Below are 21,859 nucleotides of genomic sequence, written 5' to 3'. Positions count from 1 at the left end.
TCGTAAAAAGTGGAACCATAATGGAAGAGTTTTAACGTTTGCTGTTGCACACAGTCGCACCAGTTTTTGAAGACTGACACGTTAACGGTTTTGGAAAATGCTTGGGGTCAACAGTGCCCACGGCAGATTATTTGATCCCATTCATTTTTCGTCCTCTTTGCAGGCTGATGTCCACAAGTATCGTCACCAGGTTTAAGTAAAATGTGGCGTATGCAGAGCACTGTGGGTAGACTTGCAATGACTGCGATCCTTGCACGTGACGCATGCGTCGTGCGCATGCACAAGTAGGCCTAGATGCTCTTAAAATGCTATCTAATAAGACCGCGCGGAAATGAAATGTCCCAGGCGACCCTAGCTCATGCTTGTACAGGACACAAGGCCGGCGCTAATTTTTCTCCTCAAGTTATACGTCATAAGGAATACACCAACTAGATACGAGTTGACTCTTTAAGATCAGATTTGACAAACATATTGAGGAAAAATGTTCATAAATCTCCCGGAGAGATCCCGAGCGCCTGCATGATTTTCTGCATTGTGCCTGCTGCAGGCGTTTGCGCTGTCGGTTTTACGTGATGGGGCTTTGTCGAACAACCCGACCGTTTACCAACTTGACTTCCCTATAAACATTATTGGGGGGGGGACTTTACTAATCGTTAAATTCTGGTTTTGTTAAGTGGGGGGATTTCAATTTATTCTTATGGTTTTGGGAAATGTTTTAGGACTTTTTCATTGGGGGGATGATAGCTTTGCTTAGTAACTTTTTGGGAGGGTGTACTTAATTAATAAAATGTTTCTGGTCTTTTCTTATTATATTTTTAGGGGGGATGCGGTCGCTTTCCTTATTAATTTTTTTGAGGGGGGGAGTTACAACTTACATTACTTTATAAACTTTGAAGTAAATGAAAGCATGACATCACTCCATCATGACAGTGGACTGCACACGTTGAAGATTCCGAATCGTGTGCAACGACGGCTGGCTGGCCAAGTTGACCCAGCGCCAGTTGCCTGACTGCGCGCGCACATGCACGACGTCGACGCATCTAACATTATTATCACCCCACCGGCGTGTAGGGAAGGCAGTATAGCCCAAATGGCAAATTAAGTGACAAACACATGACTAAGAAATCAAATTATTGTTCAAGTTAATTATAATAATTGCAAGCTCTGGTTTCTGGTAAGGTGCGAGTTGTCTCGTACGCGAAGGTACTACGAGTAAGTGTTGTTCGAACTAACACGGCCCGAACGCCGTTGGATGGTTTGAACCAAAGGTTTGAACTGTCTGGCCGACCATTTTGGACCAGGCCCAGGGGTACGGTCGCACCGCTGGTCATCAACAGCTGATTTCATTTATCATTACAGCTGAAACATTCCCATGAAAATAACTGTACGAGATTTCACGCTGCGAGAATCGGAGACAACGGTGAAATGCGAGTAACGACGAGATTTCAAAAATTGACCAACTGGGGTCGTTCGAGAGTAACAGAATTTGGCATGCGCGTGTTACAAAGCAATTGACTTTTGGCCGAACTAAAGCGCGTGCCCAAACTTGCCCCTAGGTTTTCTTCCTGGGATGACATCACAATTGCTCATGAATATGGAAACATCATTAGCATAAACCAAAAAAGGCAGTAAAATGCCTTTTGAAATAGGGAAACAAACAACAATTGAAAATAAGGTTAACTGAGACACAAAGGTGCATTTTGAAGGTTTGTATTAAACCAAATTGATTACAGCTACCTTTTATACACGAACTTGGCCCTCTTGCGTACACAAACATGCCACCAATTTGTTTTCATTAATGTAAACGTATACATGTACTGACTGAGACAGGCACAAGGCCGAAAGGGGTCCCTTTCCCTTTCCCAAGGATGTCCAAGTCTTGTAGAGGCTCGGTTAGTTAAGTTTAGGATGTTATGGAAAACAGGTTACAAAGATTTTCTGAGTTGGTGTACAATAAGAATAAGGCCTACTGTTCAAGTACTCGATCCATTGATTTCTACGATACTGTTTTGCTGTGTGTCCACATTATAACAAAGTGTTGTCGAATACTTCACTCAAGGATAGTTCTCTTAAAATGACGGAATGCTAGAGGCCGGTTTTGTAGTACATGCATAAAAATACATTGTGGCATGCCGGTCTATTTATGTCTGAACTAAGTCCCCAGGCTCACTTCCTACAGGAGTCTTTATTGAAATATTTTGGGCGTCAAGTTCGTCTGTGTGGTTGAATTTGCCCATTATTTCAGGATCAGTGAGCCTTTGGAAACCACAGGTCACCTTCCTGTCGATTTCTTATTCTTTTCGAGGCATTTCACCCTTTTTGTTAGGTTGTGCGCACACCTTAACAGGGTAAAGTATAGTTTCTGTGTTATAGTAGAATATTAATAATGCAAACTCAAAGTTTGCATGAATTATACCGAACACGCACATAAGAAGCAACGCGCCAAAAAGAGGTGGGTCATTTTCTCTCTTCAAATATAGGCCTTGATGTTCACATGAGCTATGTGCCAGCATTAAATATCTGTAAATCTTTAGTACTGTAAACATGCATGTCCGAATGTACCCGACTTCCACTTTCGTTTCAAAAGAGCTTATATATACATAACATGCAGATCATATTGGGGATTCTTGTGTTTTGAATTATTGCAGATGTATCACGAGTCACAATTGTCTACGGTTTAATACTTTTTTATCATTTCGTTATGAATAATTTTAATACTAGGCGTCACATTTTTACATTATCGGTTCATATTTCTGATCACAGTATTTGCTTTGAAAAATGAGCAATGCATTGAAACACCGTGATTTGCCATCCTTTACGATGAGGAGCTAATACTAACTATTTAAACGACAGACGTAACCAGATGAACCCCCCCCCAGTTTTTTTCGCCCGCCGAATTTTGCACTGAATTAACGCTGTCCCTATCATTGTTTTACGCAATAAAACATGCGCACTGAGGAAACTTTTTTTTAGAAGCACACCAGTAGCTGTTTACTACATGAAGGAGGCATAGGCACACCTAATGGCAAAATCGATATGACGAAGGAATGGGATACATGTAAATGGTGTAATCTCATTAAGAAGCAGCTACAGTTGTGCTCAAAAATATCCATGTATCCCCTTTTGAAAATAACATACCTTTATAAATTCTTCATGTGTAAAAGCTATTATGTTGGTACTTCCACTATATCTTTTGTCTATTTGTTGCAGTACACGAACCCACATGTGTGTTGGCTAAACTTCATTTGCATAACAGATATGGCCCGGGTTTCTTTTTTGCTCCTGTTCAAAATTATTATTATTCTTAATAGTTAATAGCGTAGCGTTTGTTCTTGATAACTGCCTCAAGACGGTTCCTATAAGTGTCCACAAGCTTTCTGTCTCCCGTGGGATGTTGGCCCACTCTTCCTTGGCGAAAGCCTCCAGCTGGGTCAGGTTGGATGGTCTCCTGGCCATCACTCTGGTCTTCAGCTCCCTCCACAGATGCTCTATTGGATTTAAGTCAGGACTTTGACTTAGCTGTCCCAGTACATGGACACCATTGTCCTTGAACCACTGCTTTACGATGCGATGCGATGTGCATGGGGTCATTGTCCTGCTGGTACGTCCAGTGAGGTCCAAGCTGGAGTTTCTCAGCAGCCGCTTTCACATTGTCATCCAGGATCTTAATATAATACACTTTTTCCTTGATGCCATGTTTCTTAATGAGATTCCCGGTGCCATTAGCAGAGAAGCAACCCCACAGCATTATGTTGCCACCACCATGCTTTACGGTTGGGACTGTGTTCTTCGGCTTGTATGCTTCTCCTTGCTTCCTCCAGACGTAGGCAATATCCATGTGGCCAAACAACTCCATCTTTTTCTCATCAGACCACAGGGCCGATGACCAAAAGGTAGGATCTCGGTTGAGATGTTTCTTCCCGAGTAGCGGTGTCTTCCTGGGCCTACGTCCGTGGAGACCCCTTTATGCAATACTCGCTTTATGGTTGCCGGTGACACCTTCGTCCCTGCCTTGTCAAGGGTATCATTTAGGGCCTAGGTTGTGATCCATGGGTTGTTGGCCTCCCGGCAAATTTTTTTGGCGAGTCTAGCGGATACTTTGCACTTCCTACCACACCCATTTTTTTTACCGTATTGAACCTCAATATGCATTATGCTTCCTGATGACACTCTGAACTGTTGCATCAGGGACATCATATTGCTTGGAAATTTCCTTGTAGCCATTGCCTTCTTTATAGGCATTCACAATACACTGGAAACAAGTCTATGGTTCAAGGACAATGGAGTCCATGCACTGGTTTTCCAAGTCAAAGTCCTGACCTAAATCCAATAGAGCATCTGTGGAGGGAGCTGAAGACCATAGTGATGGCCAGGAGACCATCAAACCTGACCCAGCTGGAGGCTTTTGCCAAGGAAGAGTGGGCCAACATCCCACGGGAGACATGCAGAAAGCATGTGGACACTTACAGGACCGTCTTGAGGCCTTAATATCAAAAACAAACGCTACGCTATGGACTATAAAGAAAAGACAATGGACTATGTAAACCTGGGGTGTGAATAATTTTGACCAGGGGCAAAAAAATAAACCCAGGCCGTATCTGTTAGCATGCAAATGAAGTTTAGCCAACACACAGTGCAACAAGTCGACAAAAGTTATAGTGGAAGTACCAACAAAATAGCTTTACAAATGAAGAATTTAGAAAAGTATGTTATTTTCCAAAGGGTAGGGATGATTTTGAGCACAAATGTAGGTAAGAGTTAAAAACAATCAGTGTGTGACTTGAACTTTCATCTGTCTCCCCCAGCGTTGGGAAGAAGTCATACTCAGAGACGTTTGCAATGATCTTATGGTATCATAAGAAAGTACGTAAACCTTACTCCAGTGGCATGGTTACATTTCCTCTGTTGCCATAGGAACACATCAAGATGCCCGAAGGACCGGCCGGTGTGTTCCCAGAGGCTAGTGAGTCACGTGACAGGCGGTACACGCGACTACTCTGCATATTCTCCGTGTTTGGGATCGCCGTTTTTGTAGGTGTCATTGTCATAACTATCGTGCTACCATTGTCGAGACAGGCCATACTAACAACCTCGATGGAACCAGGTAATTACTTGGAGACTGTCATCAGGAAAGTTCCCGATTTTATCCACTATTCAAGTTTCAGCGTTAAGTTTTGTGTCTGATAGAGATTTTTTAGACCACAAATATGTTTGGCCTGAATTCCATCTGCAAGGTACGTGCTTGCACAAATTTCATTGGAACGTGCAGAAACGTTTACTTTCTCTAAAATGAAGTCATTTAAGCTGATGTAGTGTACTGTCTATCTTTTTCCTCCCTCCAGATTCGTGTGCTGATTCAGGGGGGTTGCCCTGTAATACAAGTGGCTGTATTCGCATCAATCAGCTGTGTGACGGTGTTACAGACTGTCGAGATAGCAGTGACGAAATCGGGTGCATATGATATCACTGACACTTGGGCTCCGAGGACCTGTTGATATTAGAATCAGCTGACACCACCAGTGATTAACATTCACAACAATATTTCGTCAGCAACATATACCGCCATGGTTATTTTGGGGGTTCGTCTTAGCTATAGTGCTTGTAGTTCTAGAGTCTTCATAGGCCTACAGCAAATTGCCACTTCAACGCATGGTTAAGAGCTACTTCATTATACTTTATTTCCTCGGCGGTCAGCCAATAAATACGCCTATTAATCTCTATACATGATACTATTTTTACGTTGTATTATACAATACCTGCATAAGTCCCATCATTAATTGGTGGATCGTTGATCACATGCCATTGAATTATTCGTTTTATACAACACTTGCATAAATCCTCGTCATCTGATTGGTGGATCGTTGATCACATGTCATTGGATTATTCGTTCTATTCAACGGCACCCGTTGAATAGAACTTTATTCACTTGACTGGTTCCATCCCCACTTCATATATCTCATTAAATAATATAAGGACGGAAACCAGTCTAACGTTGCACGTTAAAGTGAATCCCACGGATCTGTTTCGCAAAATGACAGACGTGTTATATGCAAGTGGGACCTATTTGTTCTTCTAACAGCACAGGGTTTATGCAGGTATTGCATTAAAAACAAATAATGAATGTTTCACATTCATGCAATGGTAAGAATAATTTAATGAGGTGAACATTTTTATCACCGTCACCTCATGAAAGTGTTCTTACCATTGCACTCATAAATATTGTTTTACTAATCAGGCGCGGATCTAGGGGGTTGAGTGTCGACCCCCCCTCCCGCTGTGAGACAAAATACCAAACGGTAAAAAAAATGGAGAACGTAATAAATAACTATAATAATACTAACTAACCTAAAGTTAGAAAATGGATAGCATCCCGCTGATTCGTCGTATGTGTACACCTGTACCATTGTATTTCATGACAGTTCCGCTTGTCCGCATAAAAATGAGACATTAAAAAAATCTCTGGCTTAACCCCCCCCCAAAAAAAATTCTGGATCCACCCCTGTTATTTGTCTAAGAATTATTTCTCATGTATCGATAGATAGAAAACATGTGTTTGCACATAATTTGTATGTCTTTGTAACTACTAAGATGTCAAAATAGGCGAGAGGACATTAGGCCTTTTGGCACATTACAACCCGGAAAAAAATGAAGCATACCTTTCTGGTTTTCCATCGTTCGTGCGGGCACTATTGTCCCACCCCCTTGCCAGTGGCCCTAACTTTATCACCACTTCATCGTTTATTGTTAAATGCAAACAAGTTGTTAGTCAGTAATACTAATAGAGGTCAAAATAATAGGCATTTGTTAAAGATAGCATTCATTATTTATTTAGCAATATTATTCATAGAATTATTATCATAAAGTATAGGTGAAAAAAAACAGACAGTAAATGACATAATCAAAAACAGTAATTTGTTGCTTTGTGCGTGTGTGGGCTTGTCGTTAGATTATTTTCCTAAGCCTACTACACACTACACGAAGGTCCCGCCCATTTGCAAAAAAACACAGACATATACTTCGTTTTCAAATAATTTTTCTGTGTGTGCCGGTCACAAGAGGGCCTGTCCTAATCTTTGTCAAGTAGGAAAAATTAAAAGAGCATCGAAAATGGTAAGCTCTACGTTCAACAAAAAGTGAAATATAATTTTCACAACTTTGTAGATTAATTTCAGCATGAGACTTAAAGGCCATGAAAGGGACTATGCAATACAATTATTTACCACAACGAATGAGGTTACACGGTTGTATTTCAACTAATCTGGAGCCATTGGGGTTTGTTTGCTTTAATGCAACATATTCATGAGCAAAACTGTGATGTCATTCCTGCAGTTAACCTCATGTTGCATTGATTTTGTAAGTTCATAAAAATGCTAGATTTTTTCATCTTTACTGTCGTAAATTTCTGTTCCTTTGGCAATTTTTTGTTGTATATATATGGCAATAAACTGGAAAGCAACCTTTTCTCAGAAATGTTTTCAATTGAAGTTCACCATTTGAAAACATGAAAACATTTTATTCTGAACAGTGTCTTCTCGATTTCATATCGCAGCAACAGCGCCGCCACTTCTCTCAGTTTGGACAATCTTTAATCAATGCTTTAAAAGCGCAATTTTGATGTACTTAACCCCAAAGGGATTTCAAACAATTTTGAACATTGAACAAGAGAATAAACTTACAAAGATACAAAAAAGTGAGTCTAAGGCCGTGTCCGAAACAGGCTTCCAGAGCTACGGCTAGGTCTGTTGTCTACGCGTATCTGCGTATTTCCAATGGAGTAAAGACCTAGTTCTAGCTCCAGACAACGGATTTGGATGCAGCCTAAGATTGCATGTGGGTGCCCCCCCACAGTATCTTTTGAAAAAGGAGATTGTTTGGCCCCCAAAATGGTGAGATTGTGTAAATCGTTGCCAGGATCAACTCCCTGGGTCTTTGAGCTTTCACATGAGAGCAGAAGGGCTAAAAACTACGGTTGAAAAATGGTCCTAAGTGCCTGAGAGAGTTGAGGGTTGCCACTTGGAAAATGGCTGCAATCGGACTTCGGAAAAATCACTTTTTGGTGGGTAATTTTGTTTTGTGGGAATAATTAAAAATGTAATTGGTTAACCCACAAAAAATTAAAAAGAAATTGAAAGATAAGTGACCAGACAAGAATTTCATTTGTGTTTCAGAAATCTCAGGGATGTTGGCGTGCATGCTATTGGGCCCTGAACGGTGCTGATTTTACTCTGTTTTCAATGGGGCTTGAATTAGTGGACTGGACCCATGTACTAGACATTCCCCCAAATTGCTCTAGCGCCCTCAATACAAAGTCAATGTACCACGTGACTAAATAAAACATGGACGATAATTCAGACCTGGGAAATTCTGCGAAGATCCCCACAAGTTCCTCAATTTCTAGCACAGCTGAAGAACTGTTTTGAAAGCTGTACTTTACACCAAGACGTCAAAGGTCTTATCAAGGTAGGATATGAGCTGCATTTCATGAGTGTTTGATTCGATATTCAGAGATCTGGAGGTTTTTCTGGAGTGTTTACAATACTAATAGTTTTAGTACAAGCTACATTTCGCGCATACAAAATAGGCGTAATGTACACTGTACATGTATTCGTGGGTACAACTTACATTAGCCCCACTAGTGTGGCACGGACTCTCACTCCCGATCCATCTTTAGCCACACATCCGTATGCGCAATTTCGTTTCGGCGTACTGAACATTTTTGGCGCGCCCACTTATAATCGTGGGCGCAATTTCTTTTGCATACGAACATGATTCTTGACCTTTCCGTTTTCTAAATACCATTTATTGAATGATTTCACTCACGTTATTCAGGTATTTTGCAGTCTTTTTTCCTTCATCCATTCAATCTAACGGGCCCACTCTCACAGTCGCCATCTTTAAAATAAGGTCGTTGAGCATTACGTCACTTGACCCCTCATCGTCTCAACGGCTGTTCCATGTCAAGACATGTAATAAACGGACTGAGCGATAAGATACTACATGTACCAATGGACTCTTCCAAAACTTTCGCAGCAGTTTAGATGTCTCGACCACCTAACCAGTTCTTGATCTGTGTACGTAAAGCCTTAACAAAGTCTTGGCATTGAGACCTGCTGGTACTTACATGTAGCTTTCTTCAAGACTGAATACATGTACAGGTACATGTACATACATGTAGATCGTTATAGGTTTTCAAAGAAAGGAGAAGTTTTGATGCACTGGTTGTGTCGGTTGAACTTTAGTTATACAGGAATGTTTGTTGGACCTTTTCAATATTTTAAGGAGTTTTCATTGCTTGTAAATTTTATAATGAAGTTAAAGTCCTTTATAATATTTCATTTAGGAATCGGTTCTTGGCTATCTATATGTAAAATGCGTACATGTAAATTACACTCAGTTTACAAAACGTAAATGAAACAGACATGGTATGCAGACTTTGCAAAAACTTTTGACACTTGTGATTTCATTTTTAAAATTCAAGGTACATGTACGAGTAACTTGAGGCCAAGGTTGCCCCAGAAACTATGGACAAGGAGCCAGCGGGGACAGATCCATCTTCTTCGGCCGTCATCAGCGAGTCGGCCAACGTGGTAGTGCAACGCCTGTCTACGGGGAGTCCTCTGTGGAACTTGACAGCCACAGATGGCGAGACGGAGACTGAGGGGGAGGTAATGGACTTCCCCTTCCCCCATTTTGCCCTGAGATCATTGCTGGCGGGCGGCGCTAAGGATTTAATTCATGATGATGCTTGCGTGGACGTTGCTAGTGGGATGGTTTGTGACAACATTTCTTTCTGTTGTTTTCAGTTTGGTGTGCGTTTTCATCTTCTTTGCCGTGTACTTAGTTGTTTTTCAGGCATCCGCAATTTTGTGCTTGTCAAATTGACCTGCATTAATGTAGAAGTCTTTACCCCAAAATTTCCAAGTTGAAAGACTTGAATTTAAATTTTGTCAAAATTTAAGATTGCGGTCTCGTCAGTGATCAGTTTTTCTCCAGCAGTGTCAAAATAATAAGTACTTTTTTGTGTCAAAAGAACAAGGTTTTAACCTTGCTTCAAAATTGTCAGTTTATTATTTAATGCCAGTTTCTGTCATGACTGTGTTGTAACCATTGTTTTTAATTGCTATTTTAAGTATCACCTGTCATTAAAACTTCTGTTACCTGAAGTTCTTAGCACCCCAAGTGGCCCTTTTAACAAATGAACAATTGTTAAAGTTTACCTTGTTGTTTTCATTAACATACATGTAGTTGTTTTGAGAGGTGTTTTTTGGGGAGGGGAGTTATCTTTTTTGCTGTGGATACTACGTGCTGTGATGTTATTTCAACAAATTGTATATTTAAACTATCCACACCATCAATTTTCTCACCCATGCTTTTGCTCAAGGCCACAAAATGCTTGCAAAACTGACATTTAGCATTTACACAGAGGCATTTCACTCATATCCATTCATAAGTAATTTGGAAAATTTTCCAGTTACAGTGTAAGTGGTTCTCAAGTCATGCTCTTGATACCGTCCTTCCCACTCCCCCAATAGAGTAGCACTAATTTGGAGGCTTCACCCCTAACCTGGACATTTCAAATTCCATATCAGCAAGTACATGTATCTGTAGTCCTAACAACCTCCAAATTGCCTACATTGACCAAAAAACCCAGTAGCACATTCATTTTGCAACTTGCACACAGTCACTGTGATAGTGAGAGAACTCATCCCTTGTTATCTGAAAAATTGCATCCCTCTACTGGATGTTTGTTGGATTTGGGTTCATTCCCTAGTCTCACCCATGATCAGATGATGGAAAAAGTTTTGACAGAGCGTGCAAACCCAACTCTTGCAACCTTTTTCTAATAGATGGGTTGCATGGCTGCCATCTTGAAAGTCAGTGCTTTTGCCCCACCGGGTATGCTAAAAGAAGGTTTCCCTGTGGAACAAAAGAACTGCCCTGCAAGATGGCTGTCAAGCAAAGCATTCATTGGTAGCAATTTTTACATGATCTTTATCAATTCTAGACCAAAGAGGATGCCAGTCTGTTCAACATTCCCAGCTCTACATCCCTCCTCACCGAGGCCCAGATCCACCAGATCGACTGTGCCCTCTCGGTTGAGGGACCCCAGGCAGACCCCAAGGCTGGCAGAGCCCAAACCCCAGAGTTGATCAGGGAGGGGTCAATGGAAGGCGGGGCACCAGGGAAGACAGAGGAGAACTCCGAGAGCCAAGAAGGCTTCCCAAGCGGGATGGTCAGCGTGGGCAGCTCCGAGAGCCTGGCGCGGTTTGTCAGCGAGGAAAACCCCATGCTTAACGAGAATGATCAGTTTAGTCATCAGCTGCTAATGAATGCATCAAGTAAAGATTGAAAATCATGTGTTGAGATCATTGTCCCGTAGGATAAATATTTGAAATAGTACTTTTGAACATGAGTATTACTTTATGCCGGAAGGTCTGATTGAGTTTACAGAAAGGGGCTCAGGGTATGATTTCAGAGATTAATGTTCACATGCTGGCAAAAGAAGGTCGTGCTCATTCTGTGAGGATTAAAGATAGAAAAACTTTTGTTTACAAGAGAAAACTGACACTATTCTCGGTTTATCTGTTATTTGATTCAGGTGATTCTCTCAAATTGGACATCCCAGGGGTTCTGGACCTCTCAGGTGAGAGCCTAGAGACAAGACAACTCCTTGAAGAGGTCATGAACTCTGAACTCTTGGAAGGGGTCATCAAGAACGAGTGTCTAGATGGTCAAGTGGCCGCCACTGCTGTGGTGACCACAAGCGACGGAGATACATCAGCTGGGGAAGGCATCAAAGAGAAGGGGCATGCTGGTGGCAGAAAGAAGCACAGTAGCACTGAGAAGGCTATACCGCTGAGAAGGAGTGAGAGACACAAGAAGGCTGAGCAATCCAAAGTGGAGGCATCTCAGGAGGCACAGAAAACAGTGAAGAAAACAGGGGTGAAAGAGAAAGAAGGGAGAGTTGTCTCAAGACAGGTTGACGAGAAGAAGGAAGATAATAAAAAAGATGTGAAAAAGGAAAGGGTCTTGGAGACCAAAGATGCGACAGCGACGAGAAAGAGCCAAAGATCCAAAACCAGATTGGAGCAAGAGAAACATGCAAAGGAGGAAGAATCTGAAGATGGATATGAACAGGATAAGGAAGCTCTAGGATCATCGGAGAGCTCCAAAGAAAAACAGCACACCAGGCGGAAGCGAAGCTTTCATAAACGGAAGCAGAGCAAGGGAGAGGAGACTGACTCTGATCTCGAGGATGGCAAGAAGACCCTGAAAGAGATCCAGGAGGAGCTGAAGAGCAAGAGGCAGGCCAAAGCTCTCAAAGAAGGCCATCAAGTGATGCAGGAAGTCCCAGATACCAGTAAAGTTGGTCCCAAGCCTGCAGATGCCCACAAAAAAGAAACTAGGAGACGGAGCGAAGATGCCCAACATGCCAGGTCAGATCACACCTATGAGAGGCGGCGATCGGGATCAACATCAGAACAAGGGCCTTCCCTCTTTACCCCTGACAACGCTGTCTTCATCAAATTGGGCACTCCGAGAGATGGGGAAGGAGAAAGAAGAAACCGCTCCTCTGAGAGAAGAAAGGAAAGAACAAGGTCTTGGAGTGAATTGAGAAGTCAAGGTAAGAACTGCTTCAGCTTTAAGGCAGGTTTGTACTTCAGGCTTCAACTTCTTGAGCAGTTGGCATAATTTTACGAAATATGCTAAGTGGGAATCAAGTTTTCTTCGAAGATTTCATCTGTTTTACATCTGCTTTGTTGAAGATATTGAGGAAGGGGACTTGTCATCAGATGGCATTGGAGAGGACGATGACAATGATAGTGACTGGACCAGCGGTGACGATCCAGAGAAGCTATGGTGCATATGCCGCAAACCTCACGACAACAGGTAAGTTTCGTCCCTATAAGCAGGCCGTTTAAACTTCTCTGTTACATACCTTCATCGAGCATAACTGAGCAATCCAAAAGATTGAGAGAAGTACTTTGGTAAGCTTGCTTGGGTGAGGTGGAACCCAAGCCGTACATCTTGCAAGATGGTAAGACTCGACTACTAAGTTCACTTGTCTGTTACCGGTATCTCGTTTCAACCTGGTGTAGGAAAGGATATCAGCCTTGTTCCATGTAGGAGGTGGTAATAAATTTTGCATTTGTTTGGTTTTGTATCCACCAACCAACGTGTCATTTTGTCATTTTTGTAGTAGGTAAATCAGTGATTTTGCATGTTGAGCTTCATATACGTAGTGACCTCATCTCTGCCCATTAATGTAATTATTTAAAAACCTGGTCCTCTAAATTGTTTAATTCTGCATATTTAGGTTGGTTTGTAGTCTTGTGGTGCTCAATACATTTTTATGTTGAAATTAACAGATTTTTAAACTGAGTGTACGTTACCTGTACCCTGTTCAGTGCAACACATGTACATTGTAAATAAAATGATTTGAAATGTTCAAATTGTCCAGTGAGTCAGGATTTTAAGCATCTCTTGTATCAACAACCATAAAGGAAGGACACAGAAGGAGTTTGAACTTCCCGGGCTGTAACATCTGGCCAGTTACCGCTTTCTGGCATGTGTGGTATGTCCGTAGCCAGAGTGCAGCGAGCGTGTACTACACACCATCTATTTCACAGCCACGAAAACCCTTTGTACCCTATGATCGCCGCCTCAATTTTTCGCTGATAATTTGCAGCCTTAAAACTTTTTGTACTGAAGTATAGGAAACGGAATATTCATGCCTTAATAACAATGTTCATGCCGTAATAACAACGTGTAATTGAATGCTTTCGCAGTTGCTTGTGCTCCGCCGTGTGACCTAAATGTGCATTTGCAGTTGGTGCCCTAAACCACTTCCTGCTGGGTGGAATTTGTATATGCGGGACAAGTTCCTGGGCCATTTTTGAGATTTTCCATTTTCAAACTTCTTTAATTCATAACTTCATTAGCTAGACGTTTACACCCACACGAAAATCTTTCTTATGGCTACTCTAATCTGACAGGCAACCTCCATTGACGCCCGAGTATTGCGATGTCACCGCGTATCTTGCATCAAATGCGTATTGCAGCCAGGCCTGCCGCCAGGTAAAGAGAGCCCACATTTTGCAGTGTTGCGTAATTTCCTTTGTTCCTGAAATTGGCCCAGTGCATTGCTGAATGGAAGTGGTGTCTTTTCAAATGCGGCCAGATTAGCGTGCGGCGGTACTTTATCGTTCATCACTGGAGCACTTTTGTCCTCGCTGATAATCAGCAAGATCTGAATGCCACAAACAGTGGTATACTGTTTAAAAACAATGACGGATTACCTCCGCTAATGCCAATTGAAAAATGATGGCAATTCCCAGCAGCTCGTTTTTTTTTTCCTAAGTACTGTCTTTTGTTACGTGGCCCAGCTGCTTTGTCTGATTTCAGGCGCCCTGGATATGCGTTGAAAACAAGTGGTTAATGAATGCTTTCTTTCAGAGTTATTTTGGCAATAAATTACAGGTACATGTACTGCATTGTTCACAAGATTTTGTGTTTTGTCTGAATAGTTTTTGTTGCAGCATTTTAGTAAAAGTGTATTTTACAAGATCTCATGATCACCCCCTGTGACGAAATGTTGCATTTTGTTCCTTATGAACTTAGCTTTCTAGTAGTAGTCAACATTTTGTTTGCCAGTCTTAGCCAAATTCGTACTAAATCTTAGAAAATTGATGTATTGGAAGAAGAATAAAATTACAAACCGCATGGATTTTAAAACAGTGTATCAACATTTTAAGAAGTTTATTCACGGTGGCGAAAGTAGGTCTAACATCAGGGATTTTTCTCTCTTTAATTGTTGGTCACAGCAATGATTTGTATTTAATTGCAAGCAAAACACTACAAGTATTATTAGGATATTACTGGCCCTGCTTGTCCAGCTAAGATGCAGACAGTAATCAGGCATTACTGGAATGTTTTGTATTATTCGTCTGACTCTGCAGCGGTGATCATCGAGCACTTTAACCACTTCCTGCTGGGGACTCCGGAATCGGAGACGTATGGTTTATATGCGTGGCCGGGGTCTCCGAACTCGGACAAAGGAAACAGGGCCCTGTAACAAAAGACCGTACTCCGAACAAAAGACATGGCTGCTGGGCATTACCGGCATAAATGCACACCCACAAATACTGATAGTGGTCCATGATTTTCTCTTGCATAGGCCACAAAGGGTGAAAGTATGTAACACCTTCTCAGATGTTCGTATAATTAGCATTGGTGTCCCACAGGGGTGCATTCTGTCACCCGTGTTGTTTTCATTATACACTACTGAATGTGTTAGCACAGACGGCCAATGTTCAATTATTAAATATGCTGACGACACAGTGATCTCAAGTTATCTTTCAGAGGAGACAAATGCAAAACGTTACTTTTCAGTCGTTGATAAGTTTGTAGATTACTGCGACGCATTTTTTGCAGTTGAATGTCATGAAAACAAAAGAAATGATTATGGACTTTAGGAAAAATAAAGGAAATGAACAAACAGTGACCATTCATGGAAGTGTAGTTGTGCAGGTTTCAGAATACAAGTACCTGGGTACCAAAATTACCAGTTATCTTGATTGGTCACGTAACACAGTTGCTGTACAAAAGAAAGCAAATTTATTGTGTAAGTCATTTATTCAGTCCATACTCCTATTTAATTTGTTTCTACCTTAACGTTACTAAGCAAAACAGGGATAAAATGGATCAGCCTTGGAAAACAGCTCAACAAATTATTGGCTTGGAATTACCCACTCTTGAAAGTCTGTACATTGATAGAACCCTGTCCAAGGTAAACAGTATTATGCAAGACCCATCTCATCCTCTACTTAACAATGACAGTATCAACAAATCAGGACTGCGCCTGTGTGTTCCCCTTAGCAACAAAGCTCGTTATAGACAGTCATTTGTACCGGATTCAATTCATTCCTTCAACAGTAAAGTTACTAGATGAACACTTGCTGCATAGTCTTTCGACGGGTGTAAATTAATTCAGTTGTGACTTTTATGTGAAAATTAATTTTTGTTCTATTTGTGAAACGAGTAATTTTGAATCATACAGTTTATAATGTGTTTTTGCAAATTCTGGTGGATAGGGTTGATATGTAGTATCTTTTTGTGGGGAAATGTTGATATGTTTTGTGTTTAAAATCCAATGTAAGACAAATTTCTGTATGGACAATAAAGGTATCAAATCAAGTGCCAGACCACAGTAATAACCAGTTACTATCGCTCCACTGAACACTGTAAGATAAGCTTATATTTTTCTCAACACACGTCTTTCATGAAGTTAATCACTAATGCTGAATTTGATTTTAATGAAGATATCAAACCATATTTTCTAGTTTTAATTGCATAAATTGGTGCAGAAACATGACAAACGCACTGTACATGTAAACCCTGAAACTGAAGCAAAGTGAGTAACCGACACTGTTTACATTGGTAGAGCTGGCAGGACTGGCCTCCTGCAGCCTTCATAGATAAAGATGATGATGTCACCTTCCCTGCTTCAAAAAGAACGAAATCCTAGTTTCAGAGGGGACTACATTTTTAAAAGAGAAATTCGCCTCATGAATGTGTTCAGTGTACATTATTTTTACCATATTTTAAATATGAATCAAATTTAATGAATTTTTGAAACAGTTGATGATTGGCTCTTGACAGCAAATTAGTAATCCATATGAAGACGATGGAATACTTAGGAATAATGGTGCTGTTACTGATGAGCACAAATTTAAATTTGACCTGCAGTTCCAGAGATGAGTGGGCCATTGATGGTACTTATACCTTGGGGGTTGAGTTCATGAATAATTCAAATACATTTCTTAGCTTATCACAGTCCTACCAACATGAACGGGTTTGCAAGCTGTTCAGTCTCAAATACATCTCATGAATAATTCATGATTGAATTTTGTAGTGTACATGCAGCACAGCCCCAGTCGCAATCCCAGACATGTACATGTAGGTGATACTGATGTGCAGGTGTAATTCAGATTTGTGGATGCCGGCTACCTAGACATTTACATCAGATAGACCTTGTCATTCTTGAGGTGTACTCTACATATTCTTTAGACCCTCCCCTTTGATTAATAAACTACGAATTATTCGTTGTGCAGCACTTACAAATTAAGCTACACCCAAGACCTTCCCACACATGAATAATTCATATTTTCCATAGTGAAGTAGCGAATTGTCTTCCTTTGGACAAGCCCGTTTTATGAATAATTTATGTTTATTTTTCAGTGTTGGCAGTTTAAATATACATATGCATACTATTATGACATGTTTATACATGTCACCTTTGCATGCCAGTACGGTGCCTTGCATCTGAAGTCATGGACATGTACATGCATACCACAGTGCATGTGCGGAGTACATCATGTACAGCATGAGCCATTTTGCTGGAACGTGCACATTGCATGACAGCATAACGACATTAGTGAAGAACGACCCATAGAAGCCAGCTATGGCGATATCTCAAATTTACAGTGTAGTGTTACCCACCGATCCAATTTTCAATGCTGTATGCTGAGGTTTCTGAGAGGCGGGAATAAGTACATGTACGGTAACGGCTAGCTAATGTACATTATCATATGGCTTGCTGCATTGAAGGTTTTGGTAGGTCTTATATAATTCACAAAGGCTGTATTTGGTTTAGTACATAATTAAAGAAGAGTTTTGGTTGGTGGTGCTGCTTTACATAAAATTTGTGAGAATAAATGAAAATTTATGATAAAATGATTGTGGAACAAGTACATGTACATGTATATATGTATGGGTCACATCTAAACAAATGAGATTTCTTAGTTGATAGGGTCCTGAGTGGGAGGCAACAAAGTCATGTGAAAATGACTCATGGTTAGAAAGCTTGCATTTAGAGTGTTTGATTGTGTATATTATGAACCCTCATAGTGTTAACTTTGACAGAATTTAGACCACAAGGCAAGGAGAATATGCCTGTAGCTGACATAGACTGCAATGAAAGGTGATCTCAAAATGTTAACGTTCTTGTATATGTTCAGCAGACAAATCGATTTTACAATCAATTTTTTTTGGGGGGGCCTTCATTTTGACATCTTTATGCACACTGTTCCGCTTGTGTAAAATTGGATGGAATTATTAATATATACTGGCACAGTGTACATGTGATGTTTCCATATGGCACCTGTGCACGTTGCACATATGGTGCAGAAGGCTGGAGTGTGATAGGCACTGCATTGAACGCTATGGCAAGAATTCTGTGATATCCTCCTTGTTGTCCTGTTGTGTCAATAGATTAATCTATTTTGCCAGAATTTAACCAGCAGTGTTTGTTTCCCATGTAGACAGTAATTGCCTTGTTCTGAATTTCCAAAATGTTACACCAGCTAAGCTTCTTGCACCATTATTATTAATTGTCACATTATTTGTATGCATGCATCAGGTACGTGCGTAGTACGGTACCGTCATTTTTGTTAATGTTTGAAGTAAATTCATTTTTGCATTGACATGTGAAATGCAATGAATTGTATAATTTTAGAGGTAAGCAGGCCTACCAGTACTGTGAATATTTTTGTAAACATGAACATGTTATTCAATATGGGTGTAAACCAGGGCCTTTTTCCAATACTCGACTTCAGCTCTGTCCCAGGCTTCAACTGTATTTTTACTACCTGACTTTGAAGTTGTAAGCGCAGTAGTCAGTCAGATAGTGCCACAAACCATCAAGTAAGATGCAAAAGAGCAAAATATTATCGTAGTTCAATTTAATTTAAACACTTCAGGCCCACAATCGGGGATTGGTTTCTTAGACGAAGCCTGAGATGGAGACAAAGTTGAGTATTGGAAATCGGCCCAGGAAAAAAGAAGCGATTGAGGTAACTTACGGAGCACGGAGACAAGGTGGATGCAAGACGACCTTTAAAAATACTGAGCCAAACTGCAACGGAGCTTCTGTCTGTGGCATTTCTAATTTATAGCCGTAACAATGGATTCTGACTCGGTGAATATATGAGAAGACATGCCCCCTTGCTAGCCAGGCATGACTGGCATTTCAATCCCCTTTTGATTACACCCCAGCCGGATGCGCTCCCACTTGTGTGTACATACATTCTTTGATAGGTCCACTTCCACGTGTACATTAAACATGTTTGATAGTTGTAGGTACCGGTATTTGGGTATAAATTGAAGCACATAACTGCATGTCAGCTGATGTCAGGAAGTCGAATGACCAAACAGAATTTAAGAGCCTGATTTGCCAGAGCTGCTAACCAGATAAAGCTAATTTATAGGCTTGGGAAAGTTAAGCTGGGGAACCAGCATGCATTGAGTGATGTTTTCAGCTGGCAAACAGGTCGCTGATGCTGAGGAGAGGGAATCTGCTTATGTAACCAATAGGGAGCAGTACAGTTGTGACTTGATTGGTTTTGTTCAGGTTTATGATCTGCTGTGACCAGTGTGAAGAGTGGTACCACGGGTCGTGCGTTGACATCACCAAGACTGAAGGCAAACGACTGAATCGGGAAAAGCTACAATGGATATGCCCAGTCTGCATCGGTGAGAGAAGAAAGATCTCATTCCATGGGTTGCAAATGTTGCTGTTCACCCACCCAAATGGAAACACATTTGTTGACATTACAACCTTTTACCTTGTTTATACTGCAGCAAAATGGGCTGAAGTTTATAATTTGATAATTGGGTTAACGCTAACATTCCAACCTAACCAAAAACTAATGTTAGGAAGGAGCCAGTGGCACACGCTTTAGATATTCATAACTTAAGAGAACAAGAATAACTTGAAATTAATGATTTCAGGGCTTCCTCTTGTCCTAAATCTACAAAAATAGAGCGAAATGAGGGCTGGATTTCAGCGTGTCTTAATATTTGGTTTTGACAGAGAAAGCAAAACGAGAGAGTAAGAGGGAAATGAAGAGTGCCAAGGCAGGAGAAACAACCAACCCTCCCGCCGAGAAACCCATAGACAAACCCGCCCCTCAGCCAACCCCGGAGAAGGCCGCCAAAGAGAGCGCTGAGGTCAAAGGTGAAGAGGCAGATATCAGCAAACCTGAGTCAAAGGAAGGAACTGAGAAGTCCCCGGAACCTCCGCATTCCACCAAGAAAAAGAGGCTGAAATTCTACAAGGTTGGTCGTTAAAACATGGCTTGTTAGTTGGCATATGAAACAGGCTCAAGTTTGACATCGTGTAGTTTTTAACTTTTTGGACAGTTTTGTACAGTTTGGGAATATTTGTAAAAACTTAATTTCTCAAGCTATTTTATTTTCGCCCCCCCCATATTTTTTTTGCCCTGACCCATCAAGGTCATTCAAAGTTCATATAAGTTGATAGTCACTTTCACTCTCTCAGCATCTTCAAGACATTCAAAACTTCCTGAGTATTTGAAAGATGTGTAAAATCACATAGACACTGTCAAATTGCCTTGAGCATCTCCAGGAATGGATGGCCTCTAATTTGTTAAAGCTCAACTGTGACAAAACTGAATTTCTTGTACGCAAGCACGGCTGTATTCGTTGGATGTCTCTCTCACTCTATCGGACATCTACATTCTTCCAGCATCCACTGCTAAAAGTCGCGGTGTCGAGTTTGATTCAGCTCTTAAAATGGAACGACGTGTTTCATTTCTATGTCGCGGACTCCATTACCATCTTTCTAATATGCAAGTATCAGATCATACCTAAGTGCTAATGTATGTGAGCATGCTATCCGAGCTATTGTGTTGTCCCAACTTGACTATGCTAATTCACTACTGTATGGATGTCAACTAGTAACCCTAAAACAGTCTAACGTGATCAGAACGCTTCTGTCATGAAATTGGACGGACAAACAAACGACCAAAACAGGCCGAATTAACTTCAAAGAAAGAAAACGTAAAGAAAAAACGTTTCATTGAAAATGATAAATAAACAAATTGAAATTATGTACAGTAAGTACAAAGAAGTAATTGCCAGTGCCATTGGTATACCCAGACCTTATTCAGAGTCATTGCGTGCCTTTCATGGGAACAAGGATCATCTACAAAAATTGAAATGACCCAAAGCTCTACAAATCTCTGTCCTTTTTTTGATGAGTTTTGATCGATTTCCAAAAATTGAAACAAAATCCACACAAAACGTTACAAATCAACTACCAACCCTTTAGAATTCTGCATTTCAATGGATCTTGGCCAAATACTTTTGCGAGGCAGAAAACACGTCACAATAATATAACATTTAAGCACATTCAGTCTTCATACAAATCCAACAATATGAACGATGTAAAACTTACAGTAATCCGGGGGATCGTGCACTTAAATTTCAGGCGGAAGCTGTGTGGAGACTGGTCAATTCCTCAGGGTGTCGGTGGTATCAAGAACTTGTATCAAACTCTGGCCCATGGCCTCAGAATCTCAGTTGGCCAACCCTTTACCTGCGGTGGCCGTACCCACTCGCCCGTCGGTTCGGGTGGCGACCCAACACAGCCAGCTCTTGGCAACTCTCTCTCGTCAAACACACTGACGGACACCCATCTTCATCCAACGCATGAATTGATCTCTATCACTCAACACTTACAATCAGCCCCGGAAAAACGCACGTTCAACTGGACTGACTTTTTCCTATTGAACGAAATGAACAAAAAGATAATCAGAACGCACTCTGAGTTCACCACAAATCGGGACTCGGAATATGTGGTGACTTTGTTGGCGAAAAGTTACAATTGTGCAATGATGATGAAGTATAATAGCAGGTCTCATCAAATGTGCACAAAGGGAAAACAGGAATAGTAAATGCACAGAGGCAGATTTAGGATAAAAAAATTACAACACAAAAAAAAATGGAATAACTTTGGCAATGGAATCAACTCGTCTGTATTATAACGTCGTAAGAG

The 21,859-nt window shown here is 41.0% G+C and overlaps 2 protein-coding genes across 6 annotated transcripts in view; both read left to right on the top strand.

Annotated features, from left to right (window-relative positions):
* Positions 1 to 2,266: 2,266 nt before the first annotated feature.
* On the top strand, positions 2,267 to 7,463 carry LOC147799842 (uncharacterized). 4 transcript variants are annotated; one of them, XM_087133593.1, is made up of 3 exons: positions 2,267 to 2,348; positions 4,915 to 5,104; positions 5,343 to 7,463. In XM_087133593.1, exons 2-3 carry the CDS (start codon positions 4,927 to 4,929, stop codon positions 5,459 to 5,461), a joined length of 297 nt encoding a protein of 98 aa, XP_086989719.1. In that variant the 5' UTR covers positions 2,267 to 2,348; positions 4,915 to 4,926; the 3' UTR covers positions 5,462 to 7,463. The 4 variants fall into 4 exon arrangements, with proteins under 4 accessions (XP_086989719.1, XP_086989718.1, XP_086989717.1 ...); XM_087133592.1 differs by having other exon boundaries at positions 2,335 to 2,452; XM_087133591.1 differs by lacking the exon at positions 2,267 to 2,348 and adding an exon at positions 3,554 to 3,893.
* An 854-nt stretch (positions 7,464 to 8,317) lies between these two features.
* LOC110987644 (uncharacterized) overlaps positions 8,318 to 21,859 on the top strand; it is a 32,022-nt gene continuing 18,480 nt past the window's right edge. Inside the window, exons 1-7 of one of the 2 annotated variants that reach the window (XM_022250549.2) lie at positions 8,318 to 8,460; positions 9,479 to 9,665; positions 11,006 to 11,339; positions 11,600 to 12,625; positions 12,768 to 12,891; positions 19,412 to 19,533; positions 19,874 to 20,118. In XM_022250549.2, coding sequence (XP_022106241.2) covers positions 9,522 to 9,665; positions 11,006 to 11,339; positions 11,600 to 12,625; positions 12,768 to 12,891; positions 19,412 to 19,533; positions 19,874 to 20,118 — 1,995 coding nt within the window. In that variant the 5' untranslated portion in view covers positions 8,318 to 8,460; positions 9,479 to 9,521. Of the gene's footprint in view, positions 8,461 to 9,478; positions 9,771 to 11,005; positions 11,340 to 11,599; positions 12,626 to 12,767; positions 12,892 to 19,411; positions 19,534 to 19,873; positions 20,119 to 21,859 lie in introns of both variants that reach the window. The other variant, XM_022250548.2, reaches the window with a different exon arrangement.

This window comes from Acanthaster planci, linkage group LG02, assembly GCF_054643075.1.
Source record: "Acanthaster planci isolate LZ-2023a linkage group LG02, COTS_SCS, whole genome shotgun sequence".
NCBI lineage: Eukaryota > Metazoa > Echinodermata > Asteroidea > Valvatida > Acanthasteridae > Acanthaster > Acanthaster planci.
The sequence above is the reverse complement of the archived record's forward strand: the minus strand, read 5'-3'. Positions and strand labels throughout refer to the sequence as shown.